The sequence below is a fragment of the Oncorhynchus nerka genome, linkage group LG20, assembly GCF_034236695.1.
Source record: "Oncorhynchus nerka isolate Pitt River linkage group LG20, Oner_Uvic_2.0, whole genome shotgun sequence".
In the NCBI taxonomy this organism is placed as follows: domain Eukaryota; kingdom Metazoa; phylum Chordata; class Actinopteri; order Salmoniformes; family Salmonidae; genus Oncorhynchus; species Oncorhynchus nerka.
Genome location: NC_088415.1, coordinates 13,956,067 through 13,980,787, shown reverse-complemented (window position 1 = coordinate 13,980,787; position 24,721 = coordinate 13,956,067). Strand labels below are relative to the sequence as shown.

Genomic DNA, 24,721 nt, shown 5'->3' with positions numbered 1-24,721 from the left:
TGAGATGAGCTGGCACCGGAAGTAGGAAGTAACTAGCTAGGAAGTCTTCAAGAATGCATTTGGCTAATTAGCGCTCAAGCGAACTACGCGTCGTTTCTGTTTTGATATACCTCAGCGGTCGAGATCCCTATAGGAAGACCACTCTCCGTGCATCCAATAATTGAAGTGTTGTAGGTGAGTACTGCTAACCGTTGCATAAAGTGAGTTTTATTAGGCCTGTGCTGAACATTAGCAGGTAACTTAGTCACAACCATTGCTCGAAATACAGCTAGCATGCTAGTTAACTAGCATATTTAGCTATATACGTCATTATTTCGTGTTTGCAATGTCTGGTCTTTGTCCAAACTTCCAGCTACTAGTAATTTATACGTAATGTCCAGCCAGATATTACAAACAGTTGGCTTGTTAGCGACCTTTTTTTTGCAAGAAGCACGTGTGCGTCACATTTGGAAGCACAACGAGGTTTGAGTTAATAAAAGCCTTCATTTTTTTCTATACGCGCTGGAGCTCCTAAATAAAACATTCCAGGTCGCACAAAAATATTTAGGCCCATATCTGAGTAAAGTGGTTGCACTGTAGAGCCCTTTAGCTACCTTATTTGTTAGTTAGCATCTATTACCTACTTGTATAATTAACTAGCCATCATTGATGAAAGGGAGGTAGTTAGTCGGTTGTACAACTCAATGTCTTCAACTGAAATGTGTCTTCCGCATTTAGCCAAACCCATCCTGAATTAAGAGGTGCGGGTGCTGCCTTATTAATCGACACCCACGTCTTCGTTGCCCTGGGAACAGTGGGTTAACTGCCTTGCTCAGGGGCTGAATGACAGACAGCTTGACAGGTTTCTTAAAGTTACAATTTTTAACTTTTTGGGTGACGATTCTCTACACGGTTGCTTGTTTTGTCACACTGCAATTAGGGAACGTCTACTCTGAAGTGCGCATGTGCATGAACTAAATTCGCCACAACACTCCATAAACACAAGAAAAAATGTAAAAAAACACACTTTGGCAATGAGTAAAGTCAACAAAACTTAGTCCACTCTGTTCATAACATATTCTAGTTTTGAAAGTGCAAAGTCACTGATCCCGTTTCTTAGTTATGTTTAGGACTCCTGAGTGGTGCAGCGGTCTAAGGCACTGCATCTCAGTGCTAGAGGTGTCACTACAGACCCTGGTTCGATTCCAGGCTGTATCACAATCGGCTGTGATTGGGAGTACCATGGGGCGTCGCACAATTGGCCCAGCGTCACCCGGGTTAAGGTTTGGCCGGGGTAGGCCGTCATTCTAAATAAGAATGTGTTCTTCTTGACTGATTCATTAAATAAAGTTAAATACAAATTAAGTAGTCCATGGGCAGCAGGACACAGCCTCTTTTTAGAATCTGCGAGTGGAATCATTTTAACTTACTTTACCAGTTGTCCGCTGATTTTGTCCGTGTGTTGAAGGTAATCTGAGACAAAATATCCACAGGGAACTGTTATTAACCCGACTTCCAGCACGCTGGTCTGTATATCGGTTTGTATTTACAATACTGATGCAATTTGCACGTGACGAACACCTTGCACAATATGTAAACCATGGCTGGCCTAGCTTAACCAAACCACAGATCGAAAGTTGTCCCACGTGAACAGCTGGCAAATTTCACTATCGCTGCCATCTAATTTGTTTGGGAATGTGCTTCGGTTGACGAAGTTTAGTTACATTCGGTTGTTTACATGTTGTTCATCACGTGCAGAGTATCAGGATATTAAATATACAAGCGACAGAATCTACCCTCGGGTGAACAAAAAATATCCACAGGAAAGTAATCTCCACTTCCTGCTGCCAAAAGGACCAACAGCATGTACAAGTGGTAAAGTGAAAATATCATTTTATTCACCATTGTCTTGTTGAGACTCTTGTGTCTTTAGGGCAACTTCTTTCAGACTGAATATAAGTCTGTTTTGGCAGGGATGGACAGCAGGCCACTCAGCTTTCCTAGCAGTAGGCCTATCTGTCCTGCTGTCTCTGTTCCATTCTCCTTGAAATTATTTGAACATTTTGTGCCAGCATTAATTCAAGGATAGAATGACCTGATTTAGACTGTTGTGTTCAACTGTCCAAAAGTATGTTTATGGTAATGGAATATGTTAAAATTCTTGAAAATTTACAGCAAGCACACTAATAACCTTGAATTATGTTGGATAACGGTAGTGTTGTTGATTTCAACAAGAGTGTTACTTTCTTATGTTTTATTTGCTTAACAAACGCATTTCTTTCTCTCACAGAATCTTATCTGATCAAAATGAGTCTACAGTGGACGGCCGTGGCCACATTCCTTTATGCGGAGGTCTTCTTTGTGTTGCTTCTGTGTGTGCCCTTCATCTCCCCCAAGAGGTGAGCCACCCAGTTGAACTGCAGTCAACTGGTCAAAACAAACCGTCTCCATGCACAGTCTAATTCCACTAGTGCAGTATCTAATTTGCCATAAAAAAAAACATGTATTTCCTCGATTGCTTAAAAAGATTTGATCACATAACCACTTAATTATTTGCGATCTTGGCAAGTCTTATTGCAAAGTGGGAATTGCAAACATTAAACATATTACCCAATAGCCTTTAGTCAAAATGTGAATTACCTCCCTTGAGACTTGGTTGGGTTACACAACAATAATTTTGAATGGAGTGATTATTTCTTGCCATTCAATAACCTGTTAAATAATATCTTTAAGATATACGGAGGTTGCCCGGTTTCGGTATAAGATGAGTCGTTTCAAGTCTTGTGTTCACTTTCAAATGTTTAATGAATGTATCTTTGCAGATGGAGTAAGATCTTCAAATCTCGTCTGGTTCAAACTATTGCATATTATGGAAACACCTCCTTCATTGTAGCCATTGCCATTCTAGTTTTCTTACTAATTGGTAAGTGTGTGTGGTCTACACCCAACATATCACATCAACTTATGTTCACAGGTTTTGATCATTTATTGTTAATTGTACTCACGATCACAAATTGTGTAGTGGCCGAGAAAAACCCACACCACTTTAGTCTTCCACAGTTTCCCCATGCTCTTGTCTCTGTTTCTATGTAGATGCGTTCAGGGAGGTGCGAAAGTACAGTGTGACTGAGAAGGTGGACCTGACCAACAACCCAGTGGCTGTAGATCACATTCACATGAAGTTGTTCAGAGCCCAGAGGAATGAGTACATTGCTGGCTTCGCCCTGCTCCTGTGTGTGTGAGTATCCATGCCTCCTCCCCCGCCCGGAGCACACCAACTGGCTCCAGTCTGTTCTTGTTCTAGAATGGTTTCTGAGGAAGGGAGGTTGATGTGTAGCTACTCTGACTTTTCACTAGCGCTCCTGGTTTCTTAGTACACAATCACTGTAGGCATCTGTACCTTTCAGGAACCAACCATTTGTCACCATATTTCTGATTGAATTATGACATTTTTTTAACCTTTCATTTAACTAGGCAAGTCAGCTAAGGACAAATTCTTATTTTCAATGACGGCCTAGGAACACTGGGTTACCTGCCTTGTTCAGGGGCAGAACGACAGATTTTTACCTTGTCAGCTCGGGGATTCAATCTTGCAACCTATTGGTTACACGTCCAATGCTCTAACCACTAGGCTACCTTAACTTTAGAGTTTAAAATAACTGCCATTCATGTTCTTTATAGAATAGCTGGAATCACTTGATAGTAGGACAAAAGACATGAAGATGAAAGCTTAGGTTCTGTCATCAGCCCAAACGATATGTTTGTTTGCCCTTATGCTAGTGATGAGTAGGTGGTGTGTATACCTTACTAATCTACTGAGATTTTACAGTAGCTATTGAAGGAATGTCCGGTGGGAGGGGGAGCTAGCTAGCTAGACATTTTCCATTCACAAGTCTCATCCGAAGTGTAAAGTCTGGTTAACATGATAGGATGAGCATTGTCTGACGTAGTGTATATTCAACTATTTTTTTTAATGCCTGGTTGTGTCCAGTCTGCATATCTTCTCCATACAGGGACCCTGTCATATTCCTCTGAATGGTATGCTATTAATAGACCTTCGAGTGGCTACTACAGCTATTTGTGCTACTTCTTTGCTCTACCACTGCTTCCAGGTTTGGGTGTTTGGACGTGTAATCTTTTGGGCAGCTGCGTCTGAGAAACTAAATGACATGTGATCAAGCAACTGGTGATGAGATTTAAATTTAGCCTCAATGACATGCTTGGCTGTAGACCTATAGCTCAGGATTCACATTACTAGCTGCCTAGTGTTACCTCTCACACAGGGTCTGGCCACTTAAATGGCATCAAAGTAACTAATTTATAGCATTACAGAACAGTGCATAGGGACATCAAATATACACATTTTATTTAAACATGGCTGAAATGTCGTCTACTCCTTTTGTATAGACAACACATGTTAGATTGTTTATAGCATGTTATTTGCATCATGTTAGATTGTTTGTGGCATTGTTGGACATAAGACTGTTAACACTAGGAAATTGACAGCAAGTGATTTAATTTAGGAAATTTGCTCAAGTATTCCCATGCATAATCCACGCTAGACTTTGGCGGTATCCAGATTTTAATACGTTCCTTCTCTCATCCTTGGATTTACGGTATTACCGGTACAGCACACAATGGGGTGCTAAAATTGGAAGAGAAGCCAATTTGGCCTCTTACCAGAATGTTAACTAAATTTGGACAAACTAATAGCAAAATCAAAAACACTGTTAGCTAAATGCTAACGAACGAGAACTAACATGACTATTTGCAAAGATGGGCAAATCCAGCTCATCATACAGTTTTACAAGTGAAAGTGAACCAGAAATTGTGCAAATTAATGAATTTGTGCAGCATGGGGGGGGGATGACAACTGTACAGGAAAGATCTCTGGATGCGTTGACATATGGCTAGGGTTTCCCTGGCTTTTAGCCGGGGAAAAATTGGCACATTATGAGGCATATTTTACCTTGCTTCAAAGTAGCCTAGCCAAAATCAGACCCTATCTGTACTTTCTTTCATTGTCCAGTAGCCAATCCTAGTCATATTAGCAACGCATGCTAGTTGATGATAATCCTAGTCATATTAGCAACCCGTGCTAGTTGATGATAATCCTAGTCATATTAGTAACCCGTGCTAGTTGATGATAATCCTAGTCATATTAGTAACCCATGCTAGTTGATGATAATCCTAGTCATATTAGCAACCCATGCTAGTTGTTGGTAATCCTAGTCATATTAGCAACCCATGCTAGTTGATGATAATCCTAGTCATATTAGCAACCCGTGCTAGTTGATGATAATCCTAGTCATATTAGCAACCCGTGCTAGTTGGTGATAATCCTAGTCATATTAGCAACCCGTGCTAGTTGGTGATAATCCTAGTCATATTAGTAAACCATGCTAGTTGATGATAATCCTAGTCATATTAGTAAACCATGCTAGTTGATGATAATCCTAGTCATATTAGTAAACCATGCTAGTTGATGATAATCCTAGTCATATTAGTAAACCATGCTAGTTGATGATAATCCTAGACATATTAATAAACCATGCTAGTTGTTGATAATCCTAGTCATATTAGCAACCCGTGCTAGTTGATAATCCTAGTCATATTAGCAACCCGTGCTAGTTGATAATCCTAGTCATATTAGCAACCCGTGCTAGTTGATGATAATCCTAGTCATATTAGCAACCCGTGCTAGTTGATGATAATCCTAGTCATATTAGCAACCCGTGCTAGTTGATGATAATCCTAGTCATATTAGCAACCCGTGCTAGTTGATGATAATCCTAGTCATATTAGCAACCCGTGCTAGTTAATGATAATCCTAGTCATATTAGCAACCCGTGCTAGTTAATGATAATCCTAGTCATATTAGCAACCCGTGCTAGTTGTTGCATATTTGATCTCCCCTCTTTCTAAATTCCTAACAGATATTTTCTTATGTCACATGAAACCTCTCGAATGTGTGGTGCGCTTTTGAAAACTATTTTTCCGCTAATTGCTTTATAGAATGAAAATCGTGTGTAGCCTGCTGCGTTGTGCACGTGTCAAGAAATAGTTGATCAACATTTTGAAGCTAAATGTTCTTATCTGTTGCATCATACTCATTTTGCTTTTCAACAAAACATTTTATCCTAGTCCTACTGGTTGTGGTCTATCATCCCACAACTGTCCGTGTCTGTTTGGAATAGGCTATTTCTTTCTCGACAAGCTGACCAATCGACAAGCTGACTACTATGCGTTATTGTAGATCGACAGGCTAGTGATTTCGCTGTTACTCGTCTTGTTGGCCGAGGAAAAGTAATTGTGGACAGTTATTCTAACGTCTTCAAAGTGCGCATCAGAATGAGGTAAGGAGGAGCGCACATTGTTCCATCCTTTATTTACACGTTCTGTTAATGAGTTACCATAATATAAATGTGATTTCTGTTATTCTGAGCACGGTGGGTGGATGTCCTAATCAGGTTACGCATCCAATGCATAGGGGTCCGGTACATTTTAAATGCTGCCAGTCAAAAAAACACCTGGTTGTTTCTGGTAGGAAGCCATCGTAAGAAATCAGATGGCAAACATTTAGTAGTGAATTGCATACAAGTTTAACTACACCTCGTGTGTTGCACAACAGCCTCGCTGATAGATGTAGTACACTATGGACTCACCATCTCCTGCTTTCTCCTGTTTATAAACACGTGACTGGCTCAACTGTTCTAAGCTTCATAATGTAAAATAATATTTACCTTTATTTAACCAGGCAAGTCAGTTAAGAACAAATTCTTATTTTCAATGACAGCCTTGATGACGCTTATCTTGTGCATGTGCCCCTTGCTGAATACAGTGACCTCAATTTAAGCATGCCAGATATTGCATTTACTATTTGAATCTCCATTAAATTTTGAAGTAGCATATAAACTCAGCCAAAAATAAGTCCCTTTTTCAGGACCCTGTCTAATTCGTAAACATCCAAATAACTTCACAGATCTTCATTGTAAAGGGTTTAAACAATTATTGAACATGCACCTGTGGAACAGTCGTTAAGACACTAACAGCTTACAGACGGTAGGCAATTAAGATCACAGTTATGACAACTTAGACACTAAAGGGGCCTTTCTACTGACTCTGGAAAAACAAAGATGCCCAGGGTCCCTGCTCATCTGTGTGAACGTGCCTTAGGCATTCTGCAAGGAGGCATGAGGACTGCACATGTGGTCAGGACAATAAATTGCAATGTCTGTACTGAGACGTCTAAGACAGGGAGACAGGACGGACAGCTGATCGTTTTCGCCGTGGAAGAGCACGTGTAACAACATCTGCACAGGATTGGTACATCCGAACATCACACCTGCGGGACAGGTACAGGATGGCAACAACTGCCCGATTTACACCATGAATGCACTCTCCATCAGTGCTCAGACTGTCTGCAATAGGCTGGACTGAGGGCTTGTAGGCCTGTTGTAAGGTAGGTCTTCACCAGCAACAACCTCGCCTATGGGCACAAACCCACCGTCGCTGGACCAGACAGGACTGGTGCTCTTCACTGACGAGTCGCGGTTTTGTCTCACCAGGGGTGATGGTCGGATTCGCGTTTATCGTCGAAGGAATGAGCATTACACCGAGGCCTGTACTCTGTAGCGGGATTCATTTGGAGGTGATGGGGTCTGGGGCGGTGTGTCACAGCATCATCGGACTAAGCTTGTCATTGCAGGCAATCTCAACGCTGTGCGTTACAGGGAAGACATCCTCCTCCCTCATGTGGTACCCTTCCTGCAGGCTCATCCTGACATGACCCTCCAGCATGATAATGCCACCAGCCATACTTCTTGTTCTGTGCGTGATTTCCTGCAAGACAGGAATGTCAGTGTTCTGCCATGGCCAGTGAAGAGTCTGGTCACGTCAACCCCTTTGTTCAGGTGACAAACAGAAATGGAATAATGTGTCCATGTCTGGAACTTATTCCGTTTTTCTGTTGAATCTTATGTTCATAAAAATATTAAGTTAAGTGTTAACATGTTAAGTTTGCTGAAAATCAACGCAGTTGACAGTGAGAGGACGTTATACACCTTATCTATGTTAAAGCAACCTGGTCTCAGAGCATTTTGTATTCTGTATGTAAATCCACAATTCCATTTAGATGTTACGATTCGTATGGTATGTATTAATTGTTAGATGTCCATCACCCTTTTCTATGATATGTTACAAATTTAACATATTAGAACATTTTTAAATGTTAAGAATTCTGGAAAACTCTGGCGGTGGCAGGCTGGCGGTGGCTGCCCGGCCGGTGGCTGGCTGGCGGGCGGGCTGCCCGGCCGGTGGCTGGCTGGCGGGCGGGCTGCCCGGCCGGTGGCTGGCTGGCGGGCGGGCTGCCCGGCCGGTGGCTGGCTGGCGGGCGGGCGGGCTGGCCGGCCGGTGGCGGGCGGGCGGTGGCTAGCTGAGGGTGGGCGGGCTGGCTGGCTGGCTAGCTGAGGGTGGCTGGCTGGCTGGCTGGCTAGCTGAGGGTGGCTGGCTGGCTGAGGGTGGATGGGTGGCTGGGTGGGTGGCTGGCTGGCTGAGGGTGGGTGGCTGGCTGGCTGGCTGAGGGTGGGTGGCTGGCTGGCTGAGGGTGGGTGGGTGGCTGGCTGGCTGAGGGTGGGTGGGTGGCTGGCTGGCTGGCTGACGGTGGGTGGGTGGGTGGGTGGCTGGCTGGCTGGCTGACGGTCGCCGGCTGACGGTCGGTGGCTGACGGTCGGTGGCTGGCTTGGCTGACGGTCGGTGGCTGGCTTGGCTGACGGTCGGTGGCTGGCTTGGCTGACGTCGCCGGCTGGCTGGCCGAGGGTGGGTGGGTGGGTGGCTGGCTGGCTGAGGGTGGGGCTGGCTGGCTGGCTGGCTGACGGTGGGTGGGTGGGTGGCTGGCTGGCTGGCTGACGGTCGCCGGCTGGCTGGCCGAGGGTGGCTGGTTGGCTGGCCGGGGGAAGCGGTCGGTGGGTGGCTGGCTAACGGTAGGTGGGTGGCTGGCTGGCTTGGCTGAGGGTGGCTGGCTGAGGGTTGCTGGCTGGCTGGCGGTCGTTGGCTGCCTGGCTGGCGGTCGCTTGGCTGGCGGTCGGTGGCTGGCTTGGCTGACGGTCGGTGGCTGGCTTGGCTGACGGTCGGTGGCTGGCTTGGCTGACGGTCGGTGGCTGGCTTGGCTGACGGTCGGTGGCTGGCTTGGCTGACGGTCGGTGGCTGGCTGGCTTGACGGTCGGTGGCTGGCTGGCTTGACGGTCGGTGGCTGGCTAACGGTTAGGGTTAAGTTTAGGAGTTAGGTTAAAGGAGCTAAAAAGTTAATTGTCCGTGATGAGATTCAAATTCGCCACCTTTATTCGTTACACGACCACCCATCCACTCCGACCAACCACCCTACTTTTGCCTTAAGTCATACTTATTTGAGTGTCCAGGATTAACGTTTATGTTACGTCTAGTCGTTGAGATCAGGCTGGTTATAGGAATAACATGATATGCACAATGATGTCATTTTACGTAACATCTTAAATATGTCACAATTTGATTTATTTGAAATTCATGACTAGTTCAGATTGACTGGGTTTATATTTCGGATTTGTTTCTGGTCAACTGTTCCTAGAAGTGTGATGTGCTTTCACAAAGTAATGTGCTGTAATTTTATCTTGCGTCCAGTTTGACCTTTTCAATAAGACTGGGGCCCATCACTCACATAAATGTCTTATCATCTGATACCCTGAAATGCTGCCATTTACCTCATCATGATTCCTTGGATACTGCTTAAACTACAGGAAATATGCAAATCTTGGGCCTAAGCCATGGTTGTCTTGTAAGGGTGATTGCAATTTCTAATGCATATTTGAATATGCTCACATTTTAAAAGTGACTTGTTTGCTAACTCCCCAGATTTCCGTACTCCATGTAAATGTGTTGTCTATTTTTATGCTGATGTCAAAATCTATTTCCATGTAAATGGACCAAGTATACTGTATCATAAATCTGTTTTGAAACACTCTTAAAAGTTGGAAATTAGTCAGTGACCCTTTAACCCCTACCCATGTCCAGGTTGCTGAGGCGACTGGCAACCCTGCTCTCTCAGCAGGCCACTTTGATGGCTTCCAACGAGGCCTTCAAGAAGCAAGCCGAGGGAGCCAGTGATGCTGCCAAGAAGTACATGCAGGAGAATGAGGATCTGCAGGCGGTGAGCTGGGGTTGGGTGCTATACAAGACACTGTTGTGCTTCTGATGTCAATCGTGACCTTTACAGGAGTTTTGGCTTTCTCCGTAAGGTCAACACATAAGACATCCTTAGATATGAGGTAAATGCTTGCACGTGATTTATGTGGAACAGGATGTTATTCTACGCTTACGAAAGTCTTGTGGTTTACTGTTTGAGTGTCCAACATTCCTCAGAGTTAGGTTCACGGGCAGAACAATACAAGTTTAATTTAACCAGCGTTCTGCTGCTGTTCCTTTGACAGCCACAGGGGGCAACACTATTTCAAGCAGTTAACAATTTAACAATTTAAACAGCTTCATCGTCACCTGATGCAATCAGTGTTTATTTGAATCAGTCATCCAAGAGATGAAAAAAACAACTAGCTTGACAGGTTTGTATTTTACATCATAATTATTTAGTTTTTTACCAACTATTATCCCAATTGCTATGATGGCTCAAAGTCCCTTGTTATTGCCATATTAAGTGTTTGAGATGAAAAACAGTATGCTAGTGGAATTGGGTTACTTGAAAGTCACAATATAGGCCTAGTGTGTACTCCCTCTGCTGATATCTTTGTGGTTGGATGTTCTGCTACATCTGAACTGCCACTTTTCTGAGGTTTCTCTTTGCAGCTCACTTTATTCAGAGTATTATAGGGATTAGGTCCAGACCATATAATATTAACAAACTATTAGTGTTTGGAATAGGCTTAACTTACTCCAATGCATTTATAAACACTTGGAATATTTTCCTAGTATTGAATTAGAGTGAGCAAACATATATTCTCGTCCTTCTATGGGCTGAGTGTTTGTTTGAGTTTAGATGTAATCAACACACTGGTTTCATTTGGTAAATAAGCACGGTGGCTGAAGCTTGTAATGCACCTCAACTACAGAAGGTAACAATGTAATCATTCAGAATCTGGATCTGGGGTCTGCAGAAGGTCACCATGCATGTGGATGCTCCACAAGCCAAGGCCCTGAATATGCCTTCATTATTTATGACCAGCAAATGGGTGTAATGCTCTGAAGAGGTGGAATCATAAGCCAGATAAAATACAACCCTGCAGCAATGTGGGGATGGAAATACTTGTGTTTAGATAGATGGAGAGGTTTTATTTACACATTTGGCCTGCCAGAAAATCGGCTCCCAAGTGATATTCATTTTGGAAATCTCCTCCCAAATATTCCTACGCATAATAGAGAAGTGATTGTATACAAATGTAAGCGAGGTTCAAATGTATTTATAAAGCCCTTTCTACATCAGCTGATGTCAAAGTGCTGTACAGAAATCCAGGCTAAAACAGCATGCAATGTAGAAGCATGGTGTCTAGGAAAAACTCCCTGGGAAGAAACCTAGAGGAACCAGGCTCTGAGGGGTGGCCAGTCCTCTTCTGGTTGTGCCGGGTGGAGATTATAACAGAACATGGCCAAGATGTTCAAATGGTCATAGATAACCAGCAGGGTCAAATAATAATCACAGTGGTTGTAGAGGGTGCAGCAGGTCAGCACCTCGGAAGTAAATGTCAGTTGGCTTTTCATAACCGATCATTCAGAGTTACAGGTTTCTTACGGTCTATTTGCAGTCTACAAATTATTAATAATTATGTTCCCTGACCATCCACTCAATAAATAATTGGCCCGCGGCTGAATGAAAGCTGATCCCTGGTTTACAGTAAAGAAAACTACATTGCAGTGCAGCTTACATAAGAAAAAGTAAGTGATTTATTAATCTATTTTATCCCTCAACGAAGCCAGAGGCTTTAAATGTATTGTGACTAGCTCGTCCTCAGAAAGCCCAGCCACTGTTAGGTATGTCCTTTAAATCTTTAAAACTCTGGGCTCCCTCTACCCAATCACTGAGTAATGGCTGTCCATATTGCTATTGATTCCCTGCACTACCTATCTGAGCCAGACTCTGACTAACCCAACTATTGATCTATTTAAGCAATATGGCCCGAGGGGGTGTGGTATATGAACAATATACCACAGCTAAGGACTGTTCTTTGCACAACAGAGTGCCTGGATACAGCCCTTAGCTATGGTATATTGGCGATGTACCAGAAACACCTGAGGTGCCTTGTTGCATAAATAAACTGCCTACCAATGTAATTAGAACATGATTCTTTTTTATATATATTTTGCCATACCTGTGGTATACGGCCTGATATACCACAGCTTTCAGCCAATCAGCATTCAGGGCTCGTACCACCCAGTTTCTAAACTAGAATGAATATCTTCTGTATCTGACGGAGCTTAAAAGTGGACTCCAACTAGGTGATATGGAAATGTTTCTTCTCTTTGATCTAACCAAGCTTGTGTATGAGGCTCCTTGCTATAAATGTACAATCTGAGCTACAACTAGGCTAGCTACGTGTTTTGCGTTTTCACTTGCGTCATCAAACAAATACACTGTAACGGCTTGATTTATTTTACAGCACCCAGCATTTCTTAGCCTAGATTAGTACATTCTGTCTGGTCCTAGAATCTGTCTGTAAGGAACATCACAAATCCTCTGCCCTAGTTACAAGGTCTGTTCCCTCTTAGGGAAAATCCTAACCCAGATCTGTCTGATATTATTTAGACATAAATCTATTCTCCTGTTAGACCTAGAGTTGGGACACTTCAAATGGCAGTACTTAATCGGGTCCTAGTGACATCAGTGACGGCTCCTAATGTCCCTCTAGGACATGGATTCTGTGTTCCTGGTGATGTGTGTGTGTGTGTGTGTAGCGTTTATCAGTGTGTTTTGGTCTGAGGTCTCAGGTGGCCTTGAGAAATATATTTTAAATGATTTGTACCAATGTTTTCGCTGGATGTTTTTGATACACACACAATTTACTTGGAAATGCAGATGGTTTAGAGGAAGCTATTTGAAGCAAGGTATCAAATAAGATCATAGTTCTCTTTGCTGTTCCAACTAGCTACACGTAGAGGGGCAGCTAATTATAACAGTTTGTGATAAAAGCACAACATGTTTCATTAAAATATTTAGATATCAGGCCATCGCAGGTTTGACACCTGTTAGCCGCACCGGCATTTTAAAAATTTAATAACTTTTATTTATTTTTATTTAAAAAATGTTTTTAATATATAATGCTAAAAGATTCTACAAATTCCCACAATTTAATTTTTTTTCTAAAATAATACCCACTCTGATATTAGCACCGGCTCTCTAGCCTACAGTGCGGGTCGGCTAGCCTACATTTTGAGATTATGGCCAAATGAGCTCGATTTGTCAAATTGCAGCCAAGCATGTCACCAGAATAAGACCCTCGATATTTATTGGCGCATCAAGCTCAACTTGCACTTTCACCACTCTCAAGTTAATCATAATTTATTTGATCTGTAGCCTAAAACTGCATGCTTTCTGGAGTCTTAGTGGGAGGACCACATGTCATCACGTGACTTCAAGTTGACGTTGCCCATTAACAGTGTTTCACCGCCATTTCTCCCATAATAATTTTACCGACACAAAGATCCCACCTTGTCTAGCGTATTTTGTTTCCATCAGGCCTGACATGACTTTTTATCTGACTTGTACTTGCATTAAAGGGCTGGGTGGGAACCTGGTTTCTGTCGTTATCCATCTCTGGTTTTAGCTAGTGAAGAGCCAATGTCTTCAGCAAATAACATCACAATCCGTTTTGGATTGTTGACCTAATCAAATGTATGTTGTGTTGCTTAAGACTGTGATACACCTCAAATATGAGTGGTGTGGTGGATGATTCTGTGGAAGGAGGTTTTGAGTCATTGTTGCAATCCAAGAGGATCAGGGCCAAGTCCAGCAGCTGGTTGGTGGGCTTGGTATGAGCACCTGTTCTGCCGCTGTTGGCTGGATGGAACCAGTCACACTAGCTTTATGTAGGCTAATGGTCATTAGGGCTGTGACGGTAACGGTATCGCAATATGTTTGTCCATGGCAAAGATGAAAACACAAAGCAGACCAAACCCTTTAGTCCTTTAATAACCTGATGTATGTCAAATGTGTGCTGTAGCTTGGAAAATAAATCCACATGACTGGATGACAACCATGTTTTTTCTAACATTTACATCTTCTTTTTCCTAAAGAAGTGAAGTCCGCTTCGTGTTTCCTCGTCAGGATACTGAGTATCGCGATACTGGTATCGTCCGGCCCCCAAGTCATGTAGCTGCAGAATGATTCTGGTGGCCATGGAATGGGGTCATTCTGGGGTGGTCTGACCACACCTCCTACAGTATTATTAAACAGGCAACAATCTTAGTGCAAATGTCATACTTTCTGAGATTTTTTTTTACACAGAACAAAAATATCAACACAACATGTAAAGTATTGGTCCCATGTTCCATGAGCTGAAATGAAAGATCCCAGAAATGTTCCATATGCACAAAAACCTTATTTGTCTCGTTCTTTATACATTTGTTTACATCCCTATTCATTAGCATTTCTCCTTTGCCAATATAATCCATCCATCTGACAGGTGTGGCATATCAAAAAGCTGATTAAACAGCATGTTTTGTGCTGGGGGTAATAAAAGACCCATCTAAAATGTGCAGTTTTGTCACACAATACAATGGCAGATGTTTTGAGGGAGTGTGCAATTGGCATGCTGACTGCATTAATGTCAATCAGAGCTTTTGCCAGAGAATTTAATGTTAATTTCTCTACCATAAGCCATCTCCAACGTCGTTTTACAGAATTTGGCAGTACATCCAACCGGTCTCACAACCGCAGACCATGTTTATGGCGTTGAGCGGTTTGCTGATGTCAACCATTGTGAAGAGTGCCCCATGGTGGGGTTATGGTATGGGCAGGCATAAGCTACGGACAAGGAAAACAATTGCGTTTTATCAATGGCAATATGAATGCACAGAGATACCGTGACGAGATCCGAACGCCCCTTGTAAGTGCCCTTCATCTGCCTTATCACCTCACGTTTCAGCATATGCACGGCCGGCCCCATGTCGCAAGGATCTGTACACAATTCCTGGAAGCTAAAAATGTCCCTGTTCTTTTACGGCCTAATGAATACATTTCAATTCACTAATTTCCTTATGAATTGTAACTCAGCAAAATCTTTTTAAATTGTTGTATGTTGCGTTTTTATAATTTTGTTCAGTATAGTCAGTTATCCACAACCCGTAATCAGGGGTTAAAGGAAATTCTTAATTTTTCTTTTCAGAAACTAAAGGATGCCGGCGTCGCTGTCCCAGAAGTGGGCAAGAAGCCATCTGGAGTTGGAGTGCAGGAGGAAAACAAGACGTTGAAGGCAGAGGTGCGCTCTCTGAAGGATGAGCTGGAAGCCACAAAGAAAGGTTACTTTTAATTCATTTATTTTTACATTTTTTTAACCTCTAGTAGAGGTTCTCTCTCAAATGGTGATAGCTGGATGAAAATGGGGAGAGAACCCCAAAAATTTAATTTGATCATCAGTGAAATGTACAGTGGCCTGCCCTCTTGTCCTGACTGTATTGTGTATGTGCCCCCCTCCACCCCAGTCCTCCTGAAGTCTGACGGTGACGTGAAGGCAATGAAGAAGCAGGCGGAGAACCTGACTGTGGAGTATGACCGCCTGCTCAATGAACATTCCAAGCTGCAGGTCCGTACTGGGAACGCTCGTGTATACACACACACACACACACACACACACACACACACACACACACTCACAGAGGCACAAACAACCACACCAGGGTTTCCGTTAGCCGGTAATAATAATAATTATTTAAAAAATTGAAAAGCCGATAAATAAAACTGGCACCGGCCAATTGTCCGGGAGAAGAAAAAAAATCAATGCTTTTCACCCTATTTATTGATGAAATACATTGACTGGTCATGCTTATTGGTCTATAGGTCAATTTGCATAATTTAGTGGAATTAATTGCAGCGTGTGTACAGGTATATTCGTTATGCGTCTTTATCACTCGGTTTAAGATGGATACAGGGCCTTGGAGTGGAGAATCTGTCAGGCAGCATGAGCTGCTGCAGCCTTTTGTGGTGCCTTCAAGACTGTCCCAGAGTCTGTTTGGAATAGGCTATTTCTTTCTCGACAAGCTGACCAATCAAATCGGTTAACTTTGCTACTATGCGTTATTGTAGATCGACAGGCTAGTGATTTCGCTGTTACTCATCTTGTTGGCCGAGGTAAAGTAAATGTGGACAGTTATTCTAACGTCTTCAAAGTGCGCATCAGAATGAGGTAAGGAGGAGCGCACATTGTTCCATCCTTTACTTACACGTTCTGTTAATGAGTTACCATAATATAAATGTGATTTCTGTTATTCTGAGCACGGTGGGTGGATGTCCTAATCAGGTTACGCATCCAATGCATAGGGGTCCGGTACATTTCTAAAACGGCTGGTAAATTTTAAAATGTTGCCGGTTAAATGTCCAGCGCCACATTTTCCTAATGGGAACTCTGACACAGACACTGATCTGAGCAAAACTACTACAATCAGGTAACGATCTCGTTGAGTAACAATGATGTCATCGTGTGTACGTGCTGGGAAGCATGGATCTGAGCTAGTTTAGGACACACCCTATCGCAGTATCAGTCATTGTACATGTTGTAATGATTAATTGTCTCTTTTAGTGCGCTCTACTGCACACATACAGTATGTATGTAATACGAGCTGCTGATTAGAGGAGTAATGATATCACAACCGTACAGGAAGGTAATTCATGGCAACTAAAACCTGTCAATGGTCACGGAGGCAGATGTTTGCGTTGTGAACTCTTGAACCTAGAGCGATGCACTAAGACACTGCACTAACCCTACATCATGTTGTGGCCATTCAAGTCCCACGGGTATATTGACCTGAGCAGTGACTAATAGCTTAGTAATGCTGAACATATCCCAGTCCCACCTCAAAACAGTGTGGGTCTTTCCCATGGCTGATGCTTGAGCAATAGTCTTATGATAAAATGAACACTTCCCACTTTTACTGGTGAGGGAGTCAGCCGGATGTCTTGCAAAAAATTAAAAGGAAGACACTTACTCTTCTGCAATGAACATGTCTCGTGAAGACATTTGACAAGTTGAAGAAGCCTACAATTCTACCAGGCGTGTAACACTTAAAAGACATGTTACATTTATAGCACTCGGGGGCATATGCCACAGCTTCTTGAATGACCTCCCACATGCGCTGCGTTGTGGTCTCGTGTTTAAGTGTTGTTTTTGCTGTCACTCGAGGCTCCAGTCATGTCAGCAGGCAGGTGGTCTGGTACACGTGTGGCGAACATGGCTACTTAATGTTTGGATCCGTGGGTTTTGGAATCCCTCTGAGCTCGTTGCACCTGATCACATGGGCCTACTCTGGTTTCAGGGACTTGATTTCCCTGGCACAAGGCTCCTGCTCCTTTCCCTGGCACAAGGCTCCTGCTCCTTTCCCTGGCACAAGGCTCCTGCTCCTTTCCCTGGCACAAGGCTCCTGGCACAAGTCATTTACCCTGCTGCTTTAAGCCTGCCCACTTCATTCAAATGTAAACAGGAGAAAACCCGGTTATGTTTAGACCGTTTTCATTCTCTGGCCAGTGGCCCGATGTTCGTGTAACCTATACACAAAGGTTAAATCGTGTTACTTATTTAGACCAGAGGTCACGTCGGCTATCAGCTCTCAGGATGAGCAGTGCGGAGAGACATGCTGTAATTTGAGATTGGCCTTTCAGTAATACAAGGAACTAAAGGTTAACCTACCTAAAAACTTGAGATTTGACTGCCTTATCTGTAAATCCCTGTATGGATGTTTAGGTAGGTTAACCTTCAGTTCCTTGTATTACTGAAAGGCCATTTGATTATCAGAAAAGGCCTATTTTCAATTCTATAATAAACTGTGCCAATGCAGTGGCTATTACTTTGTTGACTTGTTTAAATGACAAAATGGACTGTATTAGGGTTGCACATTTTGGGGAATATTTAGTGGTCAAAACTTCCCGTGGGAATTATCGAGAATATATTGGAATTAACGGAAATATCTGAAAATGAATATTAATACCATTTAAATGTGATGTTTTTTGCATTGGATATATTTACCAAATCATATGGAAACATCAACCTTTTTACCGTATCATAAGTAGACAATTGCAAATGATTATATCCTTCCAATAGAAAACAAACAAAACAATTTGCTTACGAATTCAACTTTTGAGTTGATTGTTCACATGGGACGATTTCACCGAACAACAAAAAGGGAATATTGAATGATCATCGCGTCTCGCAAAAACGTTTTCAACACGCATCTGTAGAATTATAGTCTAGAAACTAAAGCTTTGGTTGTCTTCCTCTCAGGCTTCCATGTCTTCTCCCTGGACCTCTTCAATGTCCACCTCTTAAACATCAGACTCTGAGGCCTCATCTTAACTGTCACTTTCCAATCTTGTTGAGGATGGTTCGTTGTCAGGCTCAAAATGACTTGCATTTGCCCAGATGGCCACCAATTTTTCAACCCTTATATTGGTCAGCATGTTGCGTGCTTTGGTGTGTGTGTGTTCCCAAAAAGGACCAGTTGCACTCTGAGGTGGCTGATGTTGGTGGGATTTGGAGGATAACAGGGGAAAGAGCCTCAGATCCACAAAGTACCTTCCACCAGGTGGCTGATGGGATATGTTGGCATGACTGCCATATTGCATCTCCATCCCAAAGCCCTTGCTTGGAAGTGTACTTCGCCAGACTACCAAGAACCTTGCCCTCATCCAGACCATGCATTCACCTCGAATAGAAGTAGAGGGACTCTTGTCAGAGGTTCCTTGATGTGAGCGCTGAAGGAACTTTATGCACTTGGCCAGATTATGTATCTTTGTTGCATTCTTCACATATGTAGTGTAGTCTGTAGCTCAGACAGTCTAGTCGTGTGGGCTCAATAGCATCTCATTAGTGTGCAAGATCTTGAGAATCAGCTGCACGTGATGGAAGAGTGCACTGCACACCTAGAATTGCCTTATTAAGTGTATCCCACAAAAAAGTTCACTGTTATAAACTAACTTCTTTCCCCAACATTTTTTTTAATGAATTTAAGCAAAATTCCCGGGCTAAACTTCCCATGGAAAATGTCCCGGGAAAATTCAGGGAAATTTACCGGAAAGTTGCAACCCTAGACTGTACAATGTGTTTACCTTCTATTTAATGCTTTCGGTTTATGTATAAATGAACAGCTATAGTAAGTCATTGTGTTTTTATATTGAACACAAATATAAACCCAGCACAAAAAGCTCTCAATTCTGTGCTCAAATTTGTTTGTGTTAGTCATAATTTCTCATTTGCCAAGATAATCCAACCACCAGACAGGTGTGGCATATAGCAAACCTGATAAAACAGCATGATCATTACACAGGTGCACCTTGTGCTGGGGATATTAAAAGGTCACTCTAAAATGTGCAGTTTTGTCACAACACAATGCCACAGATGTCAAGTTGAGGGAGCATGCAACTGGCATGCTGACTGCAGGAATGTCCACCACAGCTGTTGCCAGAGTATTTCATGTTAATTTCTCTATCGTAAGCCACCTCTAGTATGTGCAACCGGCCTCACAACCGCAAATCACGTGTAACCCTGTCAACCCAGGACCACCTTCTTTACCTGTGGGATCGTCTAAGACCAGGTACCTGGAGAGCTGATGCAACTGTGGGTTTGCACAGCTGAAGAATTTCTGCACAAACTGGATGAAACTGTCTCAAGGAAGCTAATCTGCATGCATGTCGTCCTCACCAGGGTCTTGACCTGACTGCAGTTCGGCGTCGTAACCGACTTCAGTGGGCATATGTTCTCCTTCAATGGCCACTGGCACGCTGGAGGAGTGTGCTCTTCACTAATAAATCCCTGTTTCAACTGTACCGGTCAGATGGCAGACAGTGTGTATGGTGTTGTGTGGGCGAGCGGTTTGCTGATGTCAACGTTGTGAACAGAATGCCCCATGGTGGGGTTATGGTATGGGCAGGCAGGCATAAGCTATGGACAACGCACACAACTGTTTTTTGTCTGGCAAATTCAATGCACAGAAACACTGTGACTAGATTCTGAGGCCCTTTGTCTTGCCCTTCATCCACTGCCATCACCTCACGTTTCACCATAATGCATGGCCGTTCCCATGTCGCAAGAATCTGTACACAATTCCTGGAAGCTGAATGTAATTTCTTATATGGCCTGCATACTCGCCAGACATGTCACCCGTTGAGCATGTTTGGGATGCTCTGGATCAACATGTACAACAGTGTTCCAGTTCCTGCAACTTCAATGCATTGAAGAGGAGTGAGGCAACATTCCACAGGCCACAATAAACAGCCTGATAAACTCTCTGTGAAGGAGATGTCACAGTGCATGGGGCAAATGGTCACACCAGATACTTACTGGTTTCTGATCCACATCCCTAACCTTTTTTATTTTTAAGGCATCCGTGACCAACAAATGCATATCTTTATTTCCAGTTGTGAAATCCATAGATTAGGGCCTAATTTATTTCCTTATGAACTGTAACTCAGTGAAGTCTTTGAAATTGTTGCTTTTATTTTTGTTCCTTTTCTACAGGCAAGCAGTGATGCTCAATCGCAGGACAAAAAGTCCAACTGATCGGGAGAGAAGTGTTGACGTGCTCGTACCATCCGCCGTCAACAGCCACCCACCACCACTGCTTTACACAGGAAGTCATTAGGTGCTGAATGTGCAGACCTGCAGGAGGAGGATTTGGTTTATCTGCCTTTAAAGCCTCGCTACTCTGTTGTGGCGCACAATGGATAGCCATGTTTTTTTGTATGGTTTGCCTCCATTTGTGAAACCACCATGTACTTTATATCTGTACTTAGCTGTTTTCATTCCATTTGAAATTAAATGAACGAATTGCACATCTGAACAGATGATCCTCTTTGTATTTGAGAAGGCTACGTCCCCTGTTGGATGTCTGATTTTACTACTTTAGTTGTTCAACCAATGTATCTATTCTGAGGGGACCTGGTAACAGTTGTCCATGTCACAAATATTCCGATATCTGATAGAAAATATGTAGTTGCGAGTCACCTTTGGACTTACTGTAAGGTGTGGTTTAACATCTTATTCCTATTTGTCAATTCTTCATGTTTTGAATGTAATCTGTGTTACCTGTTACAGTATGAGGCAGACCCTACTGTCATTAAGGGCATCATATTGTATGGGTGGGAATCTGCATATGCTCCTTTGATGGAAAGCAGTTCATTTTCACTCATGTAATTAGGCCCATTTCATGCTTTTGACTGAACAAATCTGTGATTTGGCACATCTTGTTCTTTGAAGCCCTTATCCACTTGCTTTGTTTGAAAATTATTAAGTTCCTTTTACCTCGTCTGACTGCACACTTCTGTATTGGAGAAGTGCCTCAGGCACATGGTGTGACGAACTTGTACCACTCAAATCACTAAGCCTGCATAACATGATATGAGATGAGCTATATTGGAATGTAGGGCTTCATGGCGTCCTTCCATTTGAAGTCAGTTTGCCTCTCTCTCATTGGTTGAGATGGCATTTAAAAACACGGTTGGTTCAGTCTTTCAAATGTTAGACACGATGTAGTCTTTAAATTCTGATATTTGAAAGAATGTTGGAAATTTGTTTATTAAACTTCTTTGCGATCTCACACCCTGTCTTTTCTTTCCTGTTTTCCCACCTGCTGATCATAGAATGGTCTATTTGGAGTGCTTCGCCCGCCATTTTGAATTTAATTGGAGGGGATATTTTATGAACTGCATAATAAGCTTTCCCTGCCTGTAGATCCAATTTGACAACTGGCCTTTCACCAGGTGACAGTAGAATATATATATAGCCTGGTAACTTGCTGAAATTAGTGCTTTGGGTCATCTGAGGAATTACATCATGAATTGTTGTACCAGGTAAAAATGGGGACTCCTTCAGGGGAGATGGTAACCTGTCGGGGTCTGTCTGTTGTACGAGAAATTCTTAGTTTGTGGTGATATTAACATGCCTAAGAACAGTACACTATTCATCCATGTTTATATGTAATATCAGTGTTTAGTTACCTTCATTTATAATGCACCCTTTACAAGGTCGCCGAGCAGGCCAATACTCGTTTTAAAGGTTCTATGTATTTGACCATTTCTTTTGCTTTCATCTATTTTCTTGTGGGCGAGGGGTTTGTTTTGATGAACTATTTACAGTAGGTGGTAGATGTCTGGAAGCCATCTGATTTTTAAATGCCACTTATTTCCCCTCATTACATTGTCAGTTTTTCCATTTTGTCAGACACTGGTGATATTCATTCCTTAGTCCAAGGGCTTTTGAAATTCATATTCTCAACAGAGAAGATGAGTCTCAAAGGTTTTGCAGATTTTGTCCTTGCTGTTTAGTCATTGACTCTTGATGATATTAATTCTATTATATAATCTCATTTGGTGGCCTTAAAAGTGATGTCATTTAACTGACCTATTTTTGCATGATGACTTTCTCACAAGAGAACTGCATTTACACATCGTATGATCTTCTACTGTCCTTTCAAGAAATGTTGGCTAATTATGTCACAAAGTTTTCCCCTTCTCTTGGAGGGAAGAAGTTTGCTGTTTCATTATAACTAAATGTATTTTTTTGGATTACAGCATCTTTGCAGTCAACTACATGTATGAACATGGTCAATGCTGTTGGTGTGTAATGCAAAATAAATATATTTCTCAACAATGTCTGACAAGAACTAGGTTTGGTCATTTGCAGTATGTTTGTCCAATGTGCCCCACATGCTGTATACAAATTGTTGAGTTCCTCTATTGCTCTTTTACTAAGTTATAAATGGCTAAATATGGATGGCTAGGCTTTGCAAATCCGGTTTCTTCATGACATCGATTTTTTGTTCTAAAACAGCCTCCCACAGAGACTGTTTGTTCTAGAACAGCCTCCCACAGACTGTTTGTTTTAGAACAGCCTTTCAAAGAGTTGTTTGCTCTAGAGCAACCTCTCACCGAGACACAGATTTTTGTTGTGGAAAAGCCTCAGAGACATGTTTGTTCTAGAGCAGCCTCTAGGAGACATGTTTGTTCTAGAACAGCCTCTCACAGAGACAGATTTTTGTTCTAGAACGGCCTCTCACAGACACATAGATTTGTGTTCTCGAACAGCCTCTCAGAGGCATGATTTTTGTTCTAGAACAGCCTCTCACAGAGACAATGTTTGTTCTAGAACGGCCTCTCACAGACACATAGATTTTTTTTCTAGAACAGCCTCTCACAGAGACAGATGTTTGTTCTAGAACAGTCTCATAGAGACAGATTTGTGTTCTAGAACAGCCTCTCAACAGAGACGTATCATCATCCTTGATGATGATCCAACCATGATTTGATGAGACTGCTTTCTGAATAATTCCCTTCATGAGCGATTGAAGACCAGGCACCGTCTTTCCAGTCTTTGACAGTAAAAGCATGTTTCATTGGCTTTTAAACTTTTTTTTAAATGAGTAATAAGTAGTGTTTTAGCCACTATCAATGGTTGTGCTCATGCAGTAGGGTTTCCTTCCCTTTCAAACACTATAGACGGGTTGGCTGACAACATCACAAATGATGCACGGTGCATTTGACGAGGCCGAAAGGTGTGCGTTTATGATTCTGAACTGAACGGTCAGATAGCTAGCAACAATGACAAGAACCTGCCTTTTGAGGAATCATAGGTGGCTAGTTTCAGCTCATCTTGTTATTGATACCATGTTTTGTTTGGACTGATGTCATGCCTATGCTAATATGGCTAAAACTCGCTAGCTAACCAGCAACTGTAACAATATATTTGAGACAAGTGCTCATTGTGCACATGTATTTGTTTTCAATAAACATAGAGACTAAATATAGTTGACATGTTGCCAACCACGTCTGTTTTGCCCCATTGTTGTGCACGTGTCAGTTTTGTTGATAAACAACCAACCTGTCGATGTCCATCAAGAATGTGTTCTGGCTGGGATGGGTATGTCCATGTGACAAGTGCATCCAAATAAGCGATGAATATAGACGCTCAAATACTTGTGTTGCATATGTTTGATTCTATAAATGATAGTCAATAACTACTAGTACACTTTAGGAACTGAGTGAAGTGTTCTCTACAACTGTTTGACAACCAATTAAAATAACCAAAGAGTAATTGAACTTTGACCAAAAGTAAAACATCAACTATTTTCCTGCTAATCAGTAATCTGACCCTGAGCTGAGATTGGTGCCAAACCACTCACTGATAAACTATCTGCTTCAGTTTTTCTGGGTAAATCATCTGACATTGGTTGGTCCTTTGTTTGCATTCAAGTGTTCTGTCCGTTATGGTAGACCTGACTTGCAATGAATTATTTTCTTACTAGCTGACGGCTACTTTGAGGTAAAATGTACTTACTATGCCTGTGATAGGTGGTTGTCCAACCTAGCTGTCTTAAGATGAATGCGGTATCTGTAAGTCACTCTGGATAAGAGCGTCTGTTTATTGACAAAAATGTGAGTTAGAACAGACTAGCTTGTAAGTGAGCAGGGAGACGTTTCACCTGCCGTTGAAACATAACCTCAGAATCTCTACTAGAGGAAAGAATCACCCACTCAGCTGACGATGTGATCTGTAACAGCTAACCTCCA

At 42.4% G+C, this 24,721-nt stretch overlaps 1 protein-coding gene across 1 annotated transcript; it reads left to right on the top strand.

The window, feature by feature from the left end:
* Positions 1 to 21: 21 nt before the first annotated feature.
* On the top strand, positions 22 to 22,807 carry bcap31 (B cell receptor associated protein 31). The gene is made up of 8 exons (XM_029621424.2): positions 22 to 174; positions 2,270 to 2,378; positions 2,802 to 2,902; positions 3,073 to 3,217; positions 10,024 to 10,159; positions 15,339 to 15,471; positions 15,655 to 15,755; positions 20,676 to 22,807. Exons 2-8 carry the CDS (start codon positions 2,287 to 2,289, stop codon positions 20,715 to 20,717), a joined length of 750 nt encoding a protein of 249 aa, XP_029477284.1. The 5' UTR covers positions 22 to 174; positions 2,270 to 2,286; the 3' UTR covers positions 20,718 to 22,807.
* The last annotated feature ends 1,914 nt before the right edge of the window (positions 22,808 to 24,721 follow it).

Coding starts and splice junctions, on each gene's coding strand:
- bcap31 (XM_029621424.2), top strand. CDS start 2,287: ATGAGTCTACAGTGGACGGCCGTGGCCACATTCCTTTATGCGGAGGTC. Junction 10,160..15,338: donor AGAATGAGGATCTGCAGGCG/GTGAGCTGGGGT, acceptor TTTTCTTTTCAG/AAACTAAAGGATGCCGGCGT. Junction 15,756..20,675: donor ATGAACATTCCAAGCTGCAG/GTCCGTACTGGG, acceptor CCTTTTCTACAG/GCAAGCAGTGATGCTCAATC.